Here is a 17,529-nt window from a genome sequence, read left to right as displayed (position 1 = left end):
GTTCTCCCTGTGTCCGCGTGGGTTTCCTCCGGGTGCTCCGGTTTCCCCCACAGTCTAAAGACATGCAGGTTAGGTTAACTGGTGACTCTAAATTGACCGTAGGTGTGAATGGTTGTCTGTGTCTATGTGTCAGCCCTGTGATGACCTGGCGACTTGTCCAGGGTGTACCCCACCTTTCGCCCATAGTCAGCTGGGATAGGCTCCAGCTTGCCTGCGACCCTGTAGAACAGGATAAAGCGGCTAGAGATAATGAGATGAGATGAGATGAGACTTCTACATTATTGACTCAGTACAAAAACATTTTAGAGTTCCAAACATTCATTTTCCAGCACAAAATTAAATGCTACAGGAAAAAAAAAATTGTATCTGAGCAGCATATTCCATAAGAGAGCACTTTAAGATTAAAAAAGAAAACATAATGAAGGCTACTGGGTTTTGGTGCAAAATTAAGAAGCAAGTGTGACAGTCAAAGTGTCCAGAAGAACTGTGGCTGGTTCTGTAAGATGCTCAGTAAAACCTACAGCTCACTTCCTTATAAAAGTGCACTCATTGTACCTGAGATTGCTATTTCTTTCTTAAAGCAAAGGGTCGTCTCACACCAAATATTGACTTTGTTTCATGTATTATGGCTTACTACTTACAGTATTTTTTAAAATGTTGAAACATTTCATTTCATTATTTTTAAGCCACTTTTGGTCTGCAGCATTTCCTTACATGTTCCTATGACTTTTGCACAGTACTGTAGATTTCATCAAGATTTGGAAATCACATCAGATTATGTGACACCACACATTATATTATACATCTGTTTTGCTGGATAGTCATATCAATTTTACACAGTATGACTTGTTTATTTTCCTAATTGGCACATTGCTTCTAAATATGACCTAATAGCCAGTCTTTACTCATTTAATACTCATTTACTGTTACATTTAGTAACTTAGCCAATGCTATATCCAGAGCAACAAGAAGTAGGAGGTCCTTGCAGCTCTTCTTCTCTGAGTTTACTGAGACTACTGAATTGCTAGTTCACATCTTTGAGGAATTATATCTAAAATTGCTAAGTTTGCCATTTACTTTACAGTTACATTTATTATGGGTTATTTACTGTAACTCTGTAAATCTTCATGAAAACATCATCAAAAATATCAGTTCACTATGCTGTTTATGGTATGGAGGACTATACTAGGATTGACTTGTTTTTCTTCATCATGCAGTTGTGGCAGTCCCTACGCAGCATTCGGAGACGGTGTGTGAGCGCTGGCGGGCCAGTCTGATGGAGCACTATGGAGGTCGTCCAGGTCCAGAGCATTTTCTTCCCCAGTGTGACGCATCAGGTGAATTCACGCCAGTGCAGTGTTATGGCAAGACCAGTTACTGCTGGTGTGTAGACAAAAATGGCCAAGAAGTTGCTGGGACTCGCTCATTCGACAAAGTCAAACCTGCCTGTAAGTGCTGCTCCCCAAAATAAATCCACAACAAATTTTTTTTTTTAACAGTGATCTGAATTATTTTTGCTGCATTTTATGATTTTTGCATGTTGAATATCTGCAGTTTTTGGTATCTTTATTTATATTGTTATTTTTATTTTGTCATTTTACTTCCTCAGGATTTTAGAATTGTACAATTTATTTTTGACTCTCAAAAAACATTTAGGTATGCCAACTGTGGCCCCGCCCACCATGCGTCCATTGCCCCGTCCAGATGTGACCCCTCCCCCATCAGGCACTACTTTGCTCTACGCTCAAGGCCAACAGATTGGAGCGCTTCCTCTCAATGGCACGCGCATGGACAAGGAGAGATCCTCTGTGCTTCTCACCCTGCATGTGAGATTCTTATACAGTTTATTCATGTGTAGTTAACAATATGAAAAGTTTATTAATATTATCATTTGTCCTCACAGGGGACATCGGAGGACATTGCTTCTCAAATCAAACAAATTTAATAAATATATTACGTTCATTATGTCTTCTTCTTAAATCAAAATAATTAGTTTTCTTTTGTTTCAGACATTTACACAGGGAAAGTCTTTTGTCTGAAACAAAAGAAAACTAATTATTTCAAACAAATTTAGTCATTGCTTTTCTTGAGGACTGAATTGCTAAAACTTTGAGCAACAAATAAAGTGTCACAGATGAGTGCTTGGTCAGCTTGTCCTTCAAACTGTGGGCACATTTTCTCTACAGTAAACATTCACATTATTTTATTAATTTGACAATCTTGTGGCTTCATTAAGTAACTATCAGAGTGCAATATTTAATAATAATAATAATAATAATAATAATAACATCTAGAGCCAAGAAAACTGATGTAACCAGCTGCATAACTTGATTCTGAATATGCGTAACTTTCCCTGTGTAAACGCTGACATGACTTTTGGACTGAGTTAGCACATTCTGAATACGACTCAGTCTTCAGTTGTTTAAGAAAAACAATACTGAAATATATTAGATGGACATGAGTGTTTTACTGGACATGAGTGTTATACACCACTCATATTTTTCATATGAGCTACATCCAGGACATGGAGACCCAAAACCTTGACATAAATCTCTATACAGTATGTCACTTGTGAGGAAATCAATTAATTATTTTGATAAATTTGGGTACTTTTTGTTTGTGAATGTGTCGATATAATAAAAAGAAAATCACACGTTGGCTTGAAGATATGAAGTTTATATTCTTGTGTTGAAAAACTCACATTTTTCATACAAGATACATTGCGGATCTGAGCGACATATTTAAATAATATTGGCTGGCTTTTTTTGTGGTCTATCAGATATATTCCATTCAGCTAGCATGATACTGAATGAGTCGAAGATGAATTCAATATCATGCTAGCTGAATGGAAAATATCTGATAAACCATGAAAAAAAGCCATTATTATTATTATTATTATTATTATTCATACACACTCTCTTCATATCAGTATTCTCAAAGTCAAGTCATTAGTTTTCTTTTGTTACAGACATGTAAAAGTTTTTTCCTTTACCTGACATGTTTCGACGTTGTAACTTCCGTCTTCATCAGAGGGTCACCCGGATGTTGGTGTGTGACGTAACATCAGCTGATTACAAAAGTACGTCACACACCAACATCCGGGTGACCCTCTGATGAAGACAGAAGTTACACCGTCGAAACATGTCAGGTAAAGGAAAAAACTTTTACATGTCTGTAACAAAAGAAAACTAATGACTTGATTTAATAAGAAGACATAATGAACGTGACACATCTAGTATTCTCGAAGGTCAGCGCAGCAGTGAAGTCACCTTCCAGCCAGTGTAGTATTCATCAGTAGTGTTAGCTAATACTAATAAAGCGGTCAAGACAGTGCTATCAAGAGCAAGTAGCAAAGGCTAACAACAGAGAAACTAAGATTTCTGTCTCCAGACTCTTCTTCCACACACACTCGCTGCAGTATTTTTCACTCAGACTTAAGTAAATTCCTATGTAATTTACTTAGTTACTTTTAAAATCAACACTGACAACTACACACAACGGCGCAACCTGGCAGCCAAAATTCTCTCAAAATCTTCCGTATTTAATGAAGTAAACCTGGCGGCCATGTTTGTTTACAAATTGTCACAGTCACTTGCTAGCGCGGAAGTTTTACATCTCTGACGTGTCTCTCTTCCAGTTTTTCGATGGCCATTGTTATGTTTTTCTCTTGTAAATATGTGTGAAGAATATCTAATGAAGTTTTGGTAACCTTTCGGGTGTTCAACACATCTTTTTCTTTCCCAGCGAACACAGAAACGATTGTGTGCATGCACAGCAGGAGTTTCTCATTTGATATTCATGCTCCAACGTGTGATATCGTGTTGTCTTGACAATGTGCAATATCGTAACAGTATTGCACGCTCATTCTCCATTGGGTAGAGTGACGTAATACGTGTAGGATAAGCGATATGTTAATAATATTGCATGCAATCAAACCAAACGAATGAAACCTGCTAGAAGGGAATAGAATATGTTTTTATTCCATCGAAAAAGTGTCCTGTGTGTATAATAATTCCTGAGATTTCTCTCTGATGACATCATTCCCAGTGTTTTCCCGCTGACTGGGTACACGTTGTCAAAATGGCGAACCGGTTCAAAATTAAAATTATTTTGATTAACTTGCGTATTTTTTGCGGATGTGTCCATATAATATAAAGAATATTCCACAGTGGTGCGAAGATATGAAGTTTATCTTCTTGTGTGGAAAAAAATATATCACTCATTCACTTTGCTCACTTGTGAATATACATTCACCACTCAAAGATCAACTTCATATCTTCCTGCCACTGTGTAATATCCTCTATTTATGTAATTATTTATTCTGGCATATACAATGTACCTTATATAATTACACCTACATATGACACAAAATGCAGTATTTCATGCCTTTTAATATTGTTCCATACAGGAAATGTTGAGTATATCTCTCAGACTTCAGTTCCTTGCTGTAGTTGAGAACCATATCTACTGTGTGAACGTGTGTCCTTATTAGGGCTCCATAGTGGTTGGTATTGACTACGACTGCAGAGAACGGAAGGTTTATTGGACTGATCTTGCTGGAAGAACAATCAGCAGAGCTGCTCTGGAGACTGGATCAGAGCCTGAGATCCTCATTAACACCGGTACTACTGAGGTTGAATTCTGCGTTTAACATGCTGTGTGCTTAGAGATATGAAAAATGAATGAACACATACAGTATGTGTACTGTAGTTAATCGTTAAACTGTTAAAGCTAAAATATTCATAAATGGCACAGATTTGATTCCAAAGGATCAGTATCGGGCCAATACCAGGTAGTTAAAGTGTAGTAGTTTTTAAAGAAAAAAAATCACATAGGTATCAATATGGCCATCTCTAATAATATCTTTACAGGCTAATTTCTGGCCAGTATCACTTTAAGACACTGATTTAAAAAATCACAATGAAGAAATATTTTGCATTTTTTAATAATGAAGTAAAACTAGCCTATGGTGTGTGTGTGTGTGTGTGTGTATATATATATATATATATATGTATATGTATAAGCAAGCAAGCAGATGAGAATAGTGTCTGAGTTAGTGCTCTTGTTTTTAAGGCCTCATGAGCCCAGAGGGTTTAGCTGTGGATGTGGCACGCAGGAGGATGTTCTGGGTGGATAGCACGCCAGATAAAATTGAGACGGCCAAACTGGATGGAAGTGACCGGCGTGTTCTGTTCAACACAGATTTGGTTAATCCGAGAGCCATCATAGTGGACTCTCGCTCAGGGTAAGTGCTTTAATACACTTTCTGCACACTTTCGCTGTCCTTTGATTACAAAACATTTCCACAGACACTATACAAATACTATATTTCGTAATGACAGAGTGTTGCTTTAATCAAATACATAGGAATAAAATTCTAGTGCGAAGGAAATTAAATGTGAGGAAGGAGAACAAAAGCTGAGAACAATGAGTGAAGAGTGCAGATGTCAGTGTCATGTCTTGGGGGAGGTCCAGAAAATTGTTCCCACTAACCCCCCCCCCCAAAAAAAAATCCTGCACACATACACAAACACATAAACACATTCATTCATCTGCACATGTGTAGAAATGCAACTTCAACCTCCTGTACAATCAGAACAGCATGTGAGTATTATATGAGTAGTCTACATTAATCTTCTAAGTTTATGTCTTCAAGGGCTGTGTATGTAATTTCCAGACTTTATGAAAGCGTTGCTTATGAAGCCTGCAGCTTCTCAGCAATTTGCCAGTTTTCAGCCAGTCATATTACTAAGAAATTATGAAGTGCAAACTCCTCTGTTCTGAAAACTTTCCTGAAGTAACAGCTTTATCTCTGACTTTTAAAAAGCACTGACACTGGAGACTCCTTCCTAAAATGTTCCATAAGCATACCCTGACAGAAAACTTCAGCATACACTGTCAAGTAGGGAGTCCATTTCTGTCTCCAAAGATATAATCTACACTAATGTACCCCTTACAGCTCATTATTAGACCTCAGGGTAACTATGTGTACCTTTTTAGGTATATGTTCCCAAGCAGTATATAAAGGGTACAAATAAGTACCCTAGAGCAGTGTTTCTCAACCACTGGGCCATCTAGTGGGCCGCAATTTTTTTTCAAGTTTGAAGCCAAATACTAAATAGTTCAGGATGTCGTTGTGTCCCAAATCCGGTAGCTGGTTTGCCGAACACTTTTCAAGTGGAATAAATACATTTGTGGGTAAATTAAGATGAACAAGGCTTTTTGTCACATTCCTCCTCTACATTTAGCACGTGCGTGTACACACACACACAGACACACACGCGTGCCTACACACACAGACAGAGAGAGAGAGAGCGCACGCTATAAATTTGTGGGTAAATTTTATGGCTCTGTGATGCCTGCTGGAAGAGAAGAGCAGGGAGGATTGGGAATCAAGCAGCTATGGTTTGTTTACACCTGATACCAAAACTTGTAGCGTCCTACCAACCATCAGAAAGACGTACAAAAAGCCCAGAAACTCCTATTTTCCCAGGCAAAAACAATACAGGATTTATCTTGTAGTATCCTGATTCCCAGATCTTTAACCCAGCCGTATGTAAAAAGTTGTACTCCTCCATGCTCTTCTAGGTTTTCATCTGTGTGTCCGTGTAGAACAATGTCTGCAGTACCAGGTAGTTTGAGATGTCAGGGAACTCAATGGATGGATAATTTTCCAACTCATAATGAATTAATAACTTTATTTAAACATGATAAGTTGATCAGCAGAGCTGGTGGGGTCGTGCATGTACAGATACAAATAATTACAAATACAAATGACTAAAAATATACACAATATTTATAAAACCCTTAAAATCCTGTTGATTATCTGTTAATTATCTTCACATTAAGTTACTCAATAGTATGCATAACTGTTGTCTTTGTATTTATTTACGGCTACAATAGGATCAAATTTTATTCTACTAATGTCAAATTTAGCTAGTAAATTTTTCTTTCATGGGAAAAATATCCTTCTTTGTTAGGGTAGTATCTCACTAGGCTCCGACAGCCTGCGACTAGTTGGAGACAACAATTGCGATAAAATATACGAATTGGCGACAATTTTCACTTGGAATCACGCTGAATTGATATTCGCATATTTTATAGCAATTGTTGTGTCTCCAACTAGTTGCAGGCTGTCGCAGCCCAGTGAGATACTACCCATACACTCGCACTTCCTGTCTCACAAAAACCGACTTGAGAAGGGTTCGTGACGGCTTTGCGACACCAGCAATGCATTTGCGGCTATTTTGAGAGAAATTTCGTCTTGCACATTTTTTGAACATGTTCAAAATTTCAGCGACGAAGGAGCGACACTTTGTGACTCATGCGAGGAAGTTGAGAAGCCCCGCAAATGTTTCAAGACACTTTTGAAACTTTCTTGCGAATGACGTTCGCAATTTGTCGCAAGCTGTCGCAGCCCAGTGAGATACTGGCTTTAGTGTGTAAGGATCTAATCCTTGGGTGGCCAACCCGCAGCTCGCGAGCCGCATACGGCTCTTTGCCCGGTGTCATGCGGCTCTTACGTTCATATCGAAGTTTGTGTTTGTGTATGTGTTTGCTTGAGTTCAGAATGGTATTTTCATCAAATGCATCTTCGCTTTGCTTGGGTATATTACAGTATTTTCAGGTCATGTTAAATGCACATGTGCGTGAGATAATCGCTAAGATTTAGCGATTATCTCACGCACATGCGCATTTGACATGACCTGAAAATACCGCGCACTAAGTTTTTGGGCAAGGTGTATCTTGTCAAGTAGCCTCTCAAAATGGCAATGAAAAAATGCACAGCAAAACGAAAATATGAAGACGAACATAGGACATTTTTAACAGAGTGGGAGAGTTTATACTTTTTTGTTGAACGTAATGGCAAGCCATTCTGCCTTATATGTCAGTTGTCATTAGCTCATTTCAAAGCTTCAAATCTTCAGCGCCACTTCAGCTCACTTCATGCTAACATCGACAAGGAATTTCCAAAAGGGACTGAACTTCGCAAGAACAAGTTGGCCACTTTAAAGAGTCAGGCAGAAAAACAGGTACAGATTTTCCAAAAATTTACGAAACACTCAGAGACAGTAACACTTGCATCGTATCAACTGGCTTGGAACATTGCACGGGCTAAAAAGCCATACAACGAAGGGGAGTTTGTTAAGAAATGCCTCAGTGACGCTGTTGAAATCTTGTCTCCTGAAAATGGCAAACTAAAACGCATGGTATCAGACATCCAACTGTCCCGCCACACTGTTGAACACAGGATATCGGACATTAACACAGCTATTGAATCACAGTTGCACTCCGACCTTCAAGCCTGTGCGTATTTTAGTGTCGCTTTGGATGAGAGTTGTGACATAGAAGACAAGCCTCAGTTAGCAATATTCGCACGCTCTGTGTTAAACGATTGTGTGATCAAAGAAGAACTCCTTGATATTGTGCCATTGAAAGACAGAATCCGTGGTATAGATGTGAAAGAAACAATGATGGCTGCATTTGAAAAAGCAAATTTGCCCATACATAAACTAACTGCGATAGCCACGGATGGAGCGCCAGCCATGATCGGATCCGTGAACGGGCTTGTTGGGCTGTGCAAAGCTGACGAAACATTTCCCGAGTTTTGGAATTTCCACTGCATCATCCACAGGGAGCAACTCGTGTCTAAATCATTGAATTTAGACAACGTCATGAAACCTGTGATGGAAATCGTCAACTACATCCGCACACATGCTCTTAACCACAGGCAATTCAAGAATCTCATCGCTGAGCTTGACCAAGGGCTTCCAGGTGATCTGCCACTGCACTGCACTGTGAGGTGGCTGTCAAAAGGCAAGGTACTCTCTCGCTTCTTTGAACTTTTGGATGCCATGAAACTGTTCATGGAAGAGAAGGACAAGGACTATCCGGAGCTCTCGGACCTCAAGTGGATTATGGATCTGGCCTTTTTGGTCGACATGTTGTGCCACTTGGACAGACTGAACCTTACCCTGCAGGGTAAATTAAAAGTGCTGCCTGACCTGGTGCAAAGTGTGTTTGCGTTTGTCAACAAACTGAAGCTGTTCAAGGCGCACATTCAAAAGGGAGATTTAACGCATTTTCCCACTCTGCTAAAAGCCAGCGGGCAAGTCACCACCGCCTCCCTGAATAAGCAAGGAGCCAGATATGCAACACTAATTGAAAATCTGCACGAAAGCTTTGTAACCCGGTTCTGTGATATACAATTGAAAAGGCCACAGATTACATTCCTTGTCAACCCATTCAATGCGGAGACGGACTGTTTGAAAGCCCCGCTAGTCACAGATGAGGCTGCGGCTGAGTTGGAGATGATTGATCTTCGTGAGGAAGACCAACTGAAACCTGTTTTGAGGGAAGGCACCATTGAGTTTTGGAAAAGTGTGCCATTGGAAAAATACCCGAATGTGAAACGGGCTGCGCTTAAAGTGCCATTCCACCATTGGATGTATTCTTTGGCATAAAATACAATATATTTTATGACAACATGACTAGACAGAGAAATCTTTTAGCTTCAAAATGATATATCAAACATAATTTTTTGACAACGACAAGTATATTAATTTTGCGACCAAAGTCACCTACCCTTTTAATTTCCATGCGGTAGTGAAACGTGATGTCATCGGCAGGTTCCCCTTCTTGTGTACCACGTCACGTGTGATGTGGCACAGATTATCAGCAATGGCGGATAGAACGCGATTTCCACTTGTCGATTGCTGTGCCGATATTCACCATCGACCGTCTCCTTTGGGCATCACTTGCTATTTTCCTTCGCTTCTTTTCCGAAGCTGACAATCGCGTTCTATCCGCCATTGCTGATAATCTGTGCCACGTCACACGTGACGTGGTACACAAGAAGGGGAACCTGCCAATGACATCACGTTTCACTACCGCGCGGAAATTAAAAGGGTAGGTGACTTTGGTCGCAAAATTAATATACTTGTCGTTGTCAAAAAATTATGTTTGATATATCATTTTGAAGCTAAAAGATTTCTCTGTCTAGTCATGTTGTCATAAAATATATTGTATTTTATGCCAAAAAAATACATCCAATGGTGGAATGGCACTTTAAGATACTGTCAATGTTTGGGTCAACATACGTCTGCGAGTCTGTGTTCTCTACCATGAAACACGTGAAGTCAAAGCATCGTTCTGTTCTGACTGACACCCATGTGAAAGAACTGCTTCGAGTGGCAATGACGGAATATAAGCCAGATTTGAAGAGGATTGTTCAAGGCAAGGAATGTCAGAAGTCCCACTAAGCAACATGCATAGTAAGTGCACACAATATTGATTGCTGTAAATGACTGGCCTGTGGTATTAGTACTGACTGAAGGAGTAAATTTCTCTCATATTGGTGTGTGACATTTACTATTAATCTGGCTGAGCAGAGGTGTGTGTGTGTGAGTGAGAGAGAGAGGAAGGGATGGGTGATGTTCGTGTGCCCATGTGTATGATGTGGCTCTTTGCGGTAACACAGTAAAAAATGTGGCTCTTGGTCTCCAACTGGTTGGCCACCCCTGATCTAATCTCATTGTTTTTTCTATATCCACTTCTTTTGAGTGTACTTCTTGGTTTTAATAACTCGCTTGTTTTCTGTACACAAACATGAGAATAAGTTCCTGTGTTACTTGACCATACTCCACTTTTGGATCATTAATCCCTTTTGACTGAGAATGCCCTGCATGCATGGTTTGGCTTCTGGCACATCCATACAGTTTTAAATACAATACCTACAATCTAAAAATTTGTTTTTATTGCATTTATTTAATTCCTGGACTCCCATCTGTAACAGGGAGTGATGTTACATCCCATTAATACACTTTACAGTAGATTATTACATTCTAATAGAATAGATGAGCCAAAATAATTGGGGATCTTTTTTAATGGGCCCCGACTCAGTACAAGTATGAATAGGTGTATGGGTGCAAGTTTTCTGGCAAGTGCTGGAAGCTCCGTTTTTTTTCGGTTCTGAAAAAGTCATTTTTCCAAATCGTGTAAATCCGTTAAGATTTTTTTTTTTTTGGGGGGGGGGGGGTCCTCTCACTGTCTCACTCTCATAGGGCCAATGATTTTCCGTGATCACGGAAAACGGACGGAAATTATGGAATTTTTATAGTGAAACATTGCTCGCGTGTCAGAGTGTAACTGCCGCAGAAGGCTTCTGTGTAACTGCCGCTAACGCCCAAGCAGACATGCCTTTCCAGTCAAGGCAGCTTTATCGGTGATTGTGATTGGCTTGTGGCACGCCTAGCCAGCCAATGAGCTGCTTGTTTACAGATTCGCTCCCCGCGTTGCAACCAGAATGGCAACCGTGAAAAAGAAACAAATGCTCTGGTGGCCAAAGATGCCATATGGTTGCCAGTGGCGAGTGTGGACGTTGAGTGCTCCTTTTCCATGTATAAACATCTTCTAAATGACAGAAGATTCAGTCTCACGGAGACCAACACTAAACAACTTATGATGCTCTATCATAATGGCGATATCGAGCAGCATTTCTAGGTACTCTGAGAGCGCTCAATGATTGATCTGCAAGGAATATTCAGGACTGTCATTACAATCAAAGTTAAACTATTCTAGTCTGTTTGAGAGTGTGTTCTGTTAGGAAACATTGTTTCATGAGTTTGTGGTGTACTAAAAAAGATGGATATAGAGTAATATTTTAAACAGTCAGTTATGAGTATTGTCATTACAGGCTCAGTAAGTATTACTGAATATTAATTTATCCTATTCATTTATCAGTACTCTCAATATTATATTGAGATATTATATATGCTATTATATTGCATATATTATATATGAGATGGGTTTTTAGTTAACGGTGATCCTAGTTTCTTGATTTATCTGTTATCAGTATGTCAAGTAAAATATTTTGAGTTGTCTCAATCTGTGATCCCACTTTAATTTTTTTATTAATGCAATTTATCAGCTTCCTGTCAGTGTAATTGTTTTATTATATTTTTTTTTCATGAATGACTTCATGCAAAGGACCATTTGTGTCTAGAGATGCAATACTTTGAAACCCAAGTAAAATTATGCCAGCCAGAATTACTAAATTGGAGCCAAACAGAACAATTTTGAACTGAAATTGTGAAACGGAATTGAAACGGAATTTTTCATTGTCCGAAACAGAAAAAGCCAGATTTTGAAACGGAAAATCATTGGCTCTACTCTCAGTGTATTACGGGGTTACCGCGGTACAGTCTCTGCACGAGACAAATCTTTTCATCTCGTCTTCGCCACAAACCTCATTCAATTTATACGCCGCTCACCGACGAGCGGTCCTGACTAGCCCGTTGTTTCATGGTGTTATACATGTGTGATATCATGTTTCACGCACGTAGCACGTTGTTCGACCAAATCAACACAGCTATTCCAGTGTATATATTGTAAAAAAGGTATCACAGCAAAAGCATATTAAAAATGGTTGTTACAACATTTAAATTAGTAGTTGCTAGATGTTTTGAAATATCAAGCCTTGCACTTGAAATATTGTTATTTCAGATGAATTGATGAAATGTATTAAACATTTGATGTGAATATGCAAATCATATAACTACAGTGGTGCTTAAAAGTTTGTGAACCCTTTAGAATTTTCTATATTTCTGCAAAAATATGACCCAAAACATCATCAGATTTTCACACAAGTCCTAAAAGTAGATAAACAGAACCCAGTTAAACAAATGAGACAAAAATATTATACTTGGTCATTTATTTATTGAGGAAAATGATCCAATATTACATATCTGTGAGTGGCAAAAGTATGTGAACCTTTGCTTTCAGTATCTGATGTGACCCCCTTGTGCAGCAATAACTGCAAGTAAATGTTTCCGGTATCTGTTGATCAGTCCTGCAAACCGGCTTGGAGGAATTTTAGCCCGTTCCTCCATACAGAACAGCTTCAACTCTGGGATGTTGGTGGGTTTCCTCACATGAACTGCTCACTTCAGGTCCTTCCACAACATTTTGATTGGATTAAGGTCAGGACTTTGACTTGGCCATTCCAAAACATTAACTTTATTCTTCTTTAACCATTCTTTGGTAGAACAACTTGTGTGCTTAGGGTCTTTGTCTTGCTGCATGACCCACCTTCTCTTGAAATTCAGTTCGTGGACAGATGTCCTGACATTTTCCTTTAGAATTTGTTGGTATAATTCAGAATTCATTGTTCCATCAATGATGGCAAGCCGTCCTGGCCCAGATGCAGCAAAACAGGCTCAAACCATGATACTACCACCACCATGTTTCACAGATGGGATAAGGTTCTTATGCTGGAATGCAGTGTTTTCCTTTCTCCAAACTTAACGCTTCTCATTTAAACCAAATTGTTCTATTTTGGCCTCAGCCGTCCACAAAACATTTTTCCAATAGCCTTCTGGCTTGTCCATGTGATCTTTAGCAAACTGCAGACAAGCAGCAAGTTTTTTGGAGAGCAGTGGCTTTCTCCTTGCAACCCTGTCATGCACACCATTGTTGTTCAGTGTTCTCCTGATGGTGGACTCATGAACATTAACATTAGCCAATGTGAGAGAGGCCTTCAGTTGCTTAGAAGTTACCCTGGGGTCCTTTGTGACCTCGCCAACTATTACACACCTTGCTCTTGGAGTGATCTTTGTTGGTTGACCACTCCTGGGGAGGGTAACAATGGTCTTGAATTTCCTCCATTTGTACACAATCTGTCTGACTGTGGATTGGTGGAGTCCAAACTCTTTAGAGATGGTTTTGTAACCTTTTCCAGCCTGATGAGCATCAACAACACTTTTTCTGAGGTCCTCAGAAATCTCCTTTGTTCATGCCATGATACACTTGCACAAACATGTGTTGTGAAGATCAGACTTTGATAGATCCCTGTTCTTTAAATAAAACAGGGTGCCCACTCACACCTGATTTGTCATCCAATTGATTGAAAACACCGGACTCTAATTTCACCTTCAAATTAACTGCTAATCCTAGAGGTTCAAATACTTTTGCCACTCACAGATATGTAATATTGGATCATTTTCCTCAATAAATAAATGACCAAGTATCATATTTTTGTCTAATTTGTTTAACTGGGTTCTCTTTATCTACTTTTAGGACTTGTGTGAAAATCTGATGATGTTTTGGGTCATATTTATGCAGAAATATAGAAAATTCTAAAGGGTTCACAAACTTTCAAGCACCACTGTATTAATATTATAAATGTTTGCATGAGATTGCATGAGAGACAACCATTTTAACTTGTAATTTAAATTTTTTTCGAGCCCTAAGGGGGGGGCTCACCTCCCTTTGTAACCCCCCCTGCATGGCTGCGCCATGCACGTCTGACCTTGTCAGACTTTTCAGGTTTTTGAAAATTTTATACTTGCACCCATGTAGGTGGACCTTAAAGTAGAAAAGGTTGAGAACCCCTGCCTTAGAGGGTACTGCCCCAGTGACATCCTCAATGAAACAAACAATGTCCATCAAGCGAATTAGGATGTATCCAAGTGATAAGCTATGGTTGACTGCCAACATAAAGAGCGTAATAAAGGAAAGACAGTGTGCCTATACACTGAGTGCAGAATTATTAGGCAAGTGAGTATTTTGACCACAACATCCTTTTAATGCATGTTGTCCCACTCCAAGCTGTTTAGGCTTGAAAGCCTACTACCAATTAAGTATATCAGGTGCTGTGCATCTGTGTAATGAGAGGGGGTGTGGTCTAATGACATCAACACCCTATATCAGGTGTGCATAATTATTAGGCAACCTCTTTTCCTCTGGCAAAATGGGTCAGAAGAGAGATCTGATAGACTTTGAAAAGTCTAAAATTGTGAGATGTCTTGCAGACGGATGCAGCACTCTTGAAACTGCGAAGATGTTGAAACGTGATCACCGAACAATCAAGCGTTTCATTGCAAATAGTCAACAGGGTCAAAAGAAGTGTGTGGAAAAAAAAAGGCGCAAAATAACTGCACATGATCTGCGGAAAATCAAGCGTGAAGCTAACAAGCAGCCATTAGCATCCAGTTCTGCCATATTCCAGAGTTGCAACATTCCTGGAGTGTCAAAGAGTACAAGGTGTGCAATACTGAGGGACATGGCCAAGGTAAGGAAGGCTGAAAAACGACCACCACTGAGTAAGGCACACAAGATAAAACGTCAAGACTGGGCCAAGAAATATCTTAAGACTGATTTTTCTAAGGTGCTGTGGTCTGATGAGATGAGAGTGACTCTTGATGGGCCAGATGGATGGGCCTGTGGCTGGATCAGTAATGGGCACAGAGCTCCACTCTGACTCAGAAGCCAGCAAGGTGGAGGTGGAGTACTGCTATGGGCTGGTATCATCAAAGACGAGCTTGTTGGACCTTTTCGAGTTGAGGATGGACTCAAACTCAACTCCCAGACCTACTGCCAGTTCCTGGAAGAAACCTTCTTCAAGCAGTGGTATAGGAAAAAGTCAGCATCTTTCAAGAAGAACATGATTTTCATGCAGGATAATGCTCCATCTCATGCGTCCAAATACTCCACTGCGTGGCTAGCCAGTAAAGGCCTGAAAGGTGAAAAAATAATGACATGGCCCCCTTGTTCACCTGACCTAAACCCCATAGAGAACCTGTGGTCCAATATAAAACGTGAGGTCTACAAAGAGGGAAAACAGTACACCTCTCTGAACAGCATCTGGGAGGCCGTGGTTGCTGCTGCACACAATGTTGGTCGTGAACAGATAAAGAAATTGACAGAATCTATGGATGGAAGGCTTTTGAGCGTCCTCATGAAGAAGGGTGGCTATATTGGTCACTGATTTGTTTTTGTTTTGTGTTTGAATGTCAGATATGTTTATTTGCAAATCTGGAGTTGTCATATCAGTGTACCTGGTGAAAATAAATAAGTGAAATGGCTACATATTTGGTTTTTATTAAGTTGCCTAATAATTCTGCACAGTGAAAGTTACCTGAACACATACATATTCTCCTAAAATGGCCAAAACTAAAAACGCCCCACTCTAACTTCCATACATATTCAGCTTTGATATTTATGAGACTTTTTGGTTGATTGAGAACATAGTTGTTGTTCAATAATAAAACTAATCCTCAAAAATACAACTTGCCTAATAATTCTGCACTCCGTGTACAACTAGTAATATGGAGAGAGATGAAGAACTACACCAAAAAGTAGTGGTGCTGATATCCAAGGCTAAACAAGAATACTACCTAGACAAGGCTCATAGCTCATGCAAGACAGACCCAGCAAAGTGGTTTAGGTCCATTTACAGACTATGCAGGGCAATAGAATCCAAATCAAACCTCACATCTGTATCTCATGGTAACATGTCCAAAGTTGTGGAAAAATTCCAGGAAATATTTACTAGACCGTGGGCAGATTATGCTCCTTATGAAAACAGTCCAGCCAGATGGTTTCCCTGACCTTCTGCCTCGTCTTCCAAGTGTAGGTCAGGTTAAAATAACCTTGAAACAGATGAGCTTAAAGAGAGCATTGGGTGCAGATAATATACCAGCCTGGCTTTTAAAGAACTTTGCTGTGGAACTGGCCTTTGTTGTGCATGACAATCTCCACTAGCATTAGCCAGGGAATATATCCAACCTCTTACAAGCATGCACTTGTAAGCCTGGGACCTAAAGTACATCCGCTTGAGGACATAGAAACAGATTTTAGGCAGATATCAGTGCTCCCCATCCTCACCAAGGTTCTGGAGAAAGTTCAAATCTATCTGAACAAAGATGTACTGAAATTAAGAGGAAATCAACATGCCTTTACTGAAGGGAGATCCACTGTTTCAGCGTTAATATCATTCAGACATGATTTAATAGGACAGATAATAGGCCACAGGGTAAGAAAAATATTCATGCGTTATTCCTTGATTTTTCCAAGGCTTTTGACCTTGTGAATCATTCACACCTTTAAACCAAGCTGAAACACTTCAGTACCTTATGGTTATGGATTCTGAGCTTCCTAACCAGACGAACGCAAGGCTTCCTGGGGTTCTCTCTGCTGGCGTTCCACAGAGTTCTGTAATCTCTCCATTGCTGTTTAATATTTTAATTAATGACATTGATGATGCAATACCAGAGAATATGCGTGAGCGTATTGCTATGTGCAAGTATGCTGATGATTGAACCTTGTGTGAGACTATGTCAAAGGTCTCTGAGTCCACAATGCAAGTGGTGCTTGATAATCTGCATGAGTGGTCACGTTCCAGTCATCAAATGGTTCTCAGTAGCAAGAAAACTAATGACGTGGATATACTTCAACCAGGCATCCACCCAGTCTGACAGCCTGTACATAGGAAGTGCTGCCATTGAGAAGGTCTTGACGATTAAATGCTTAGGCGTTTGGCAACAACAGGATATGTGCTAGAACCACCATGTGAATTAAATAATTAAGAAAGCTAACAAAAGGTTAGCTAACCTAAAGTACATCTGCTTGAGAACATACAGTGGTGCTTGAAAGTTTGTGAACCCTTTAGAATTTTCTATATTTCTGCATAAATATGACCTAAAACATCATCAGATTTTCACACAAGTCCTAAAAGTAGATAAAGAGAAC

At 39.6% G+C, this 17,529-nt stretch overlaps 1 protein-coding gene across 5 annotated transcripts in view; it reads left to right on the top strand.

Annotated features, from left to right (window-relative positions):
* nid2a (nidogen 2a (osteonidogen)) overlaps positions 1–17,529 on the top strand; it is a 154,559-nt gene that overhangs the window by 122,658 nt on the left and 14,372 nt on the right. For all 5 annotated transcript variants that reach the window (XM_060933647.1, XM_060933646.1, XM_060933644.1 and 2 more), the window contains 4 exons: positions 1,218–1,448; positions 1,657–1,826; positions 4,493–4,622; positions 5,074–5,245. In XM_060933647.1, coding sequence (XP_060789630.1) covers positions 1,218–1,448; positions 1,657–1,826; positions 4,493–4,622; positions 5,074–5,245 — 703 coding nt within the window. The remainder of the gene's footprint in view (positions 1–1,217; positions 1,449–1,656; positions 1,827–4,492; positions 4,623–5,073; positions 5,246–17,529) is intronic.

This window comes from Neoarius graeffei, chromosome 11, assembly GCF_027579695.1.
Source record: "Neoarius graeffei isolate fNeoGra1 chromosome 11, fNeoGra1.pri, whole genome shotgun sequence".
NCBI lineage: Eukaryota > Metazoa > Chordata > Actinopteri > Siluriformes > Ariidae > Neoarius > Neoarius graeffei.
Note: the sequence above shows the minus strand (reverse complement) of the source record. Positions and strands in the feature narration are given on the sequence as shown.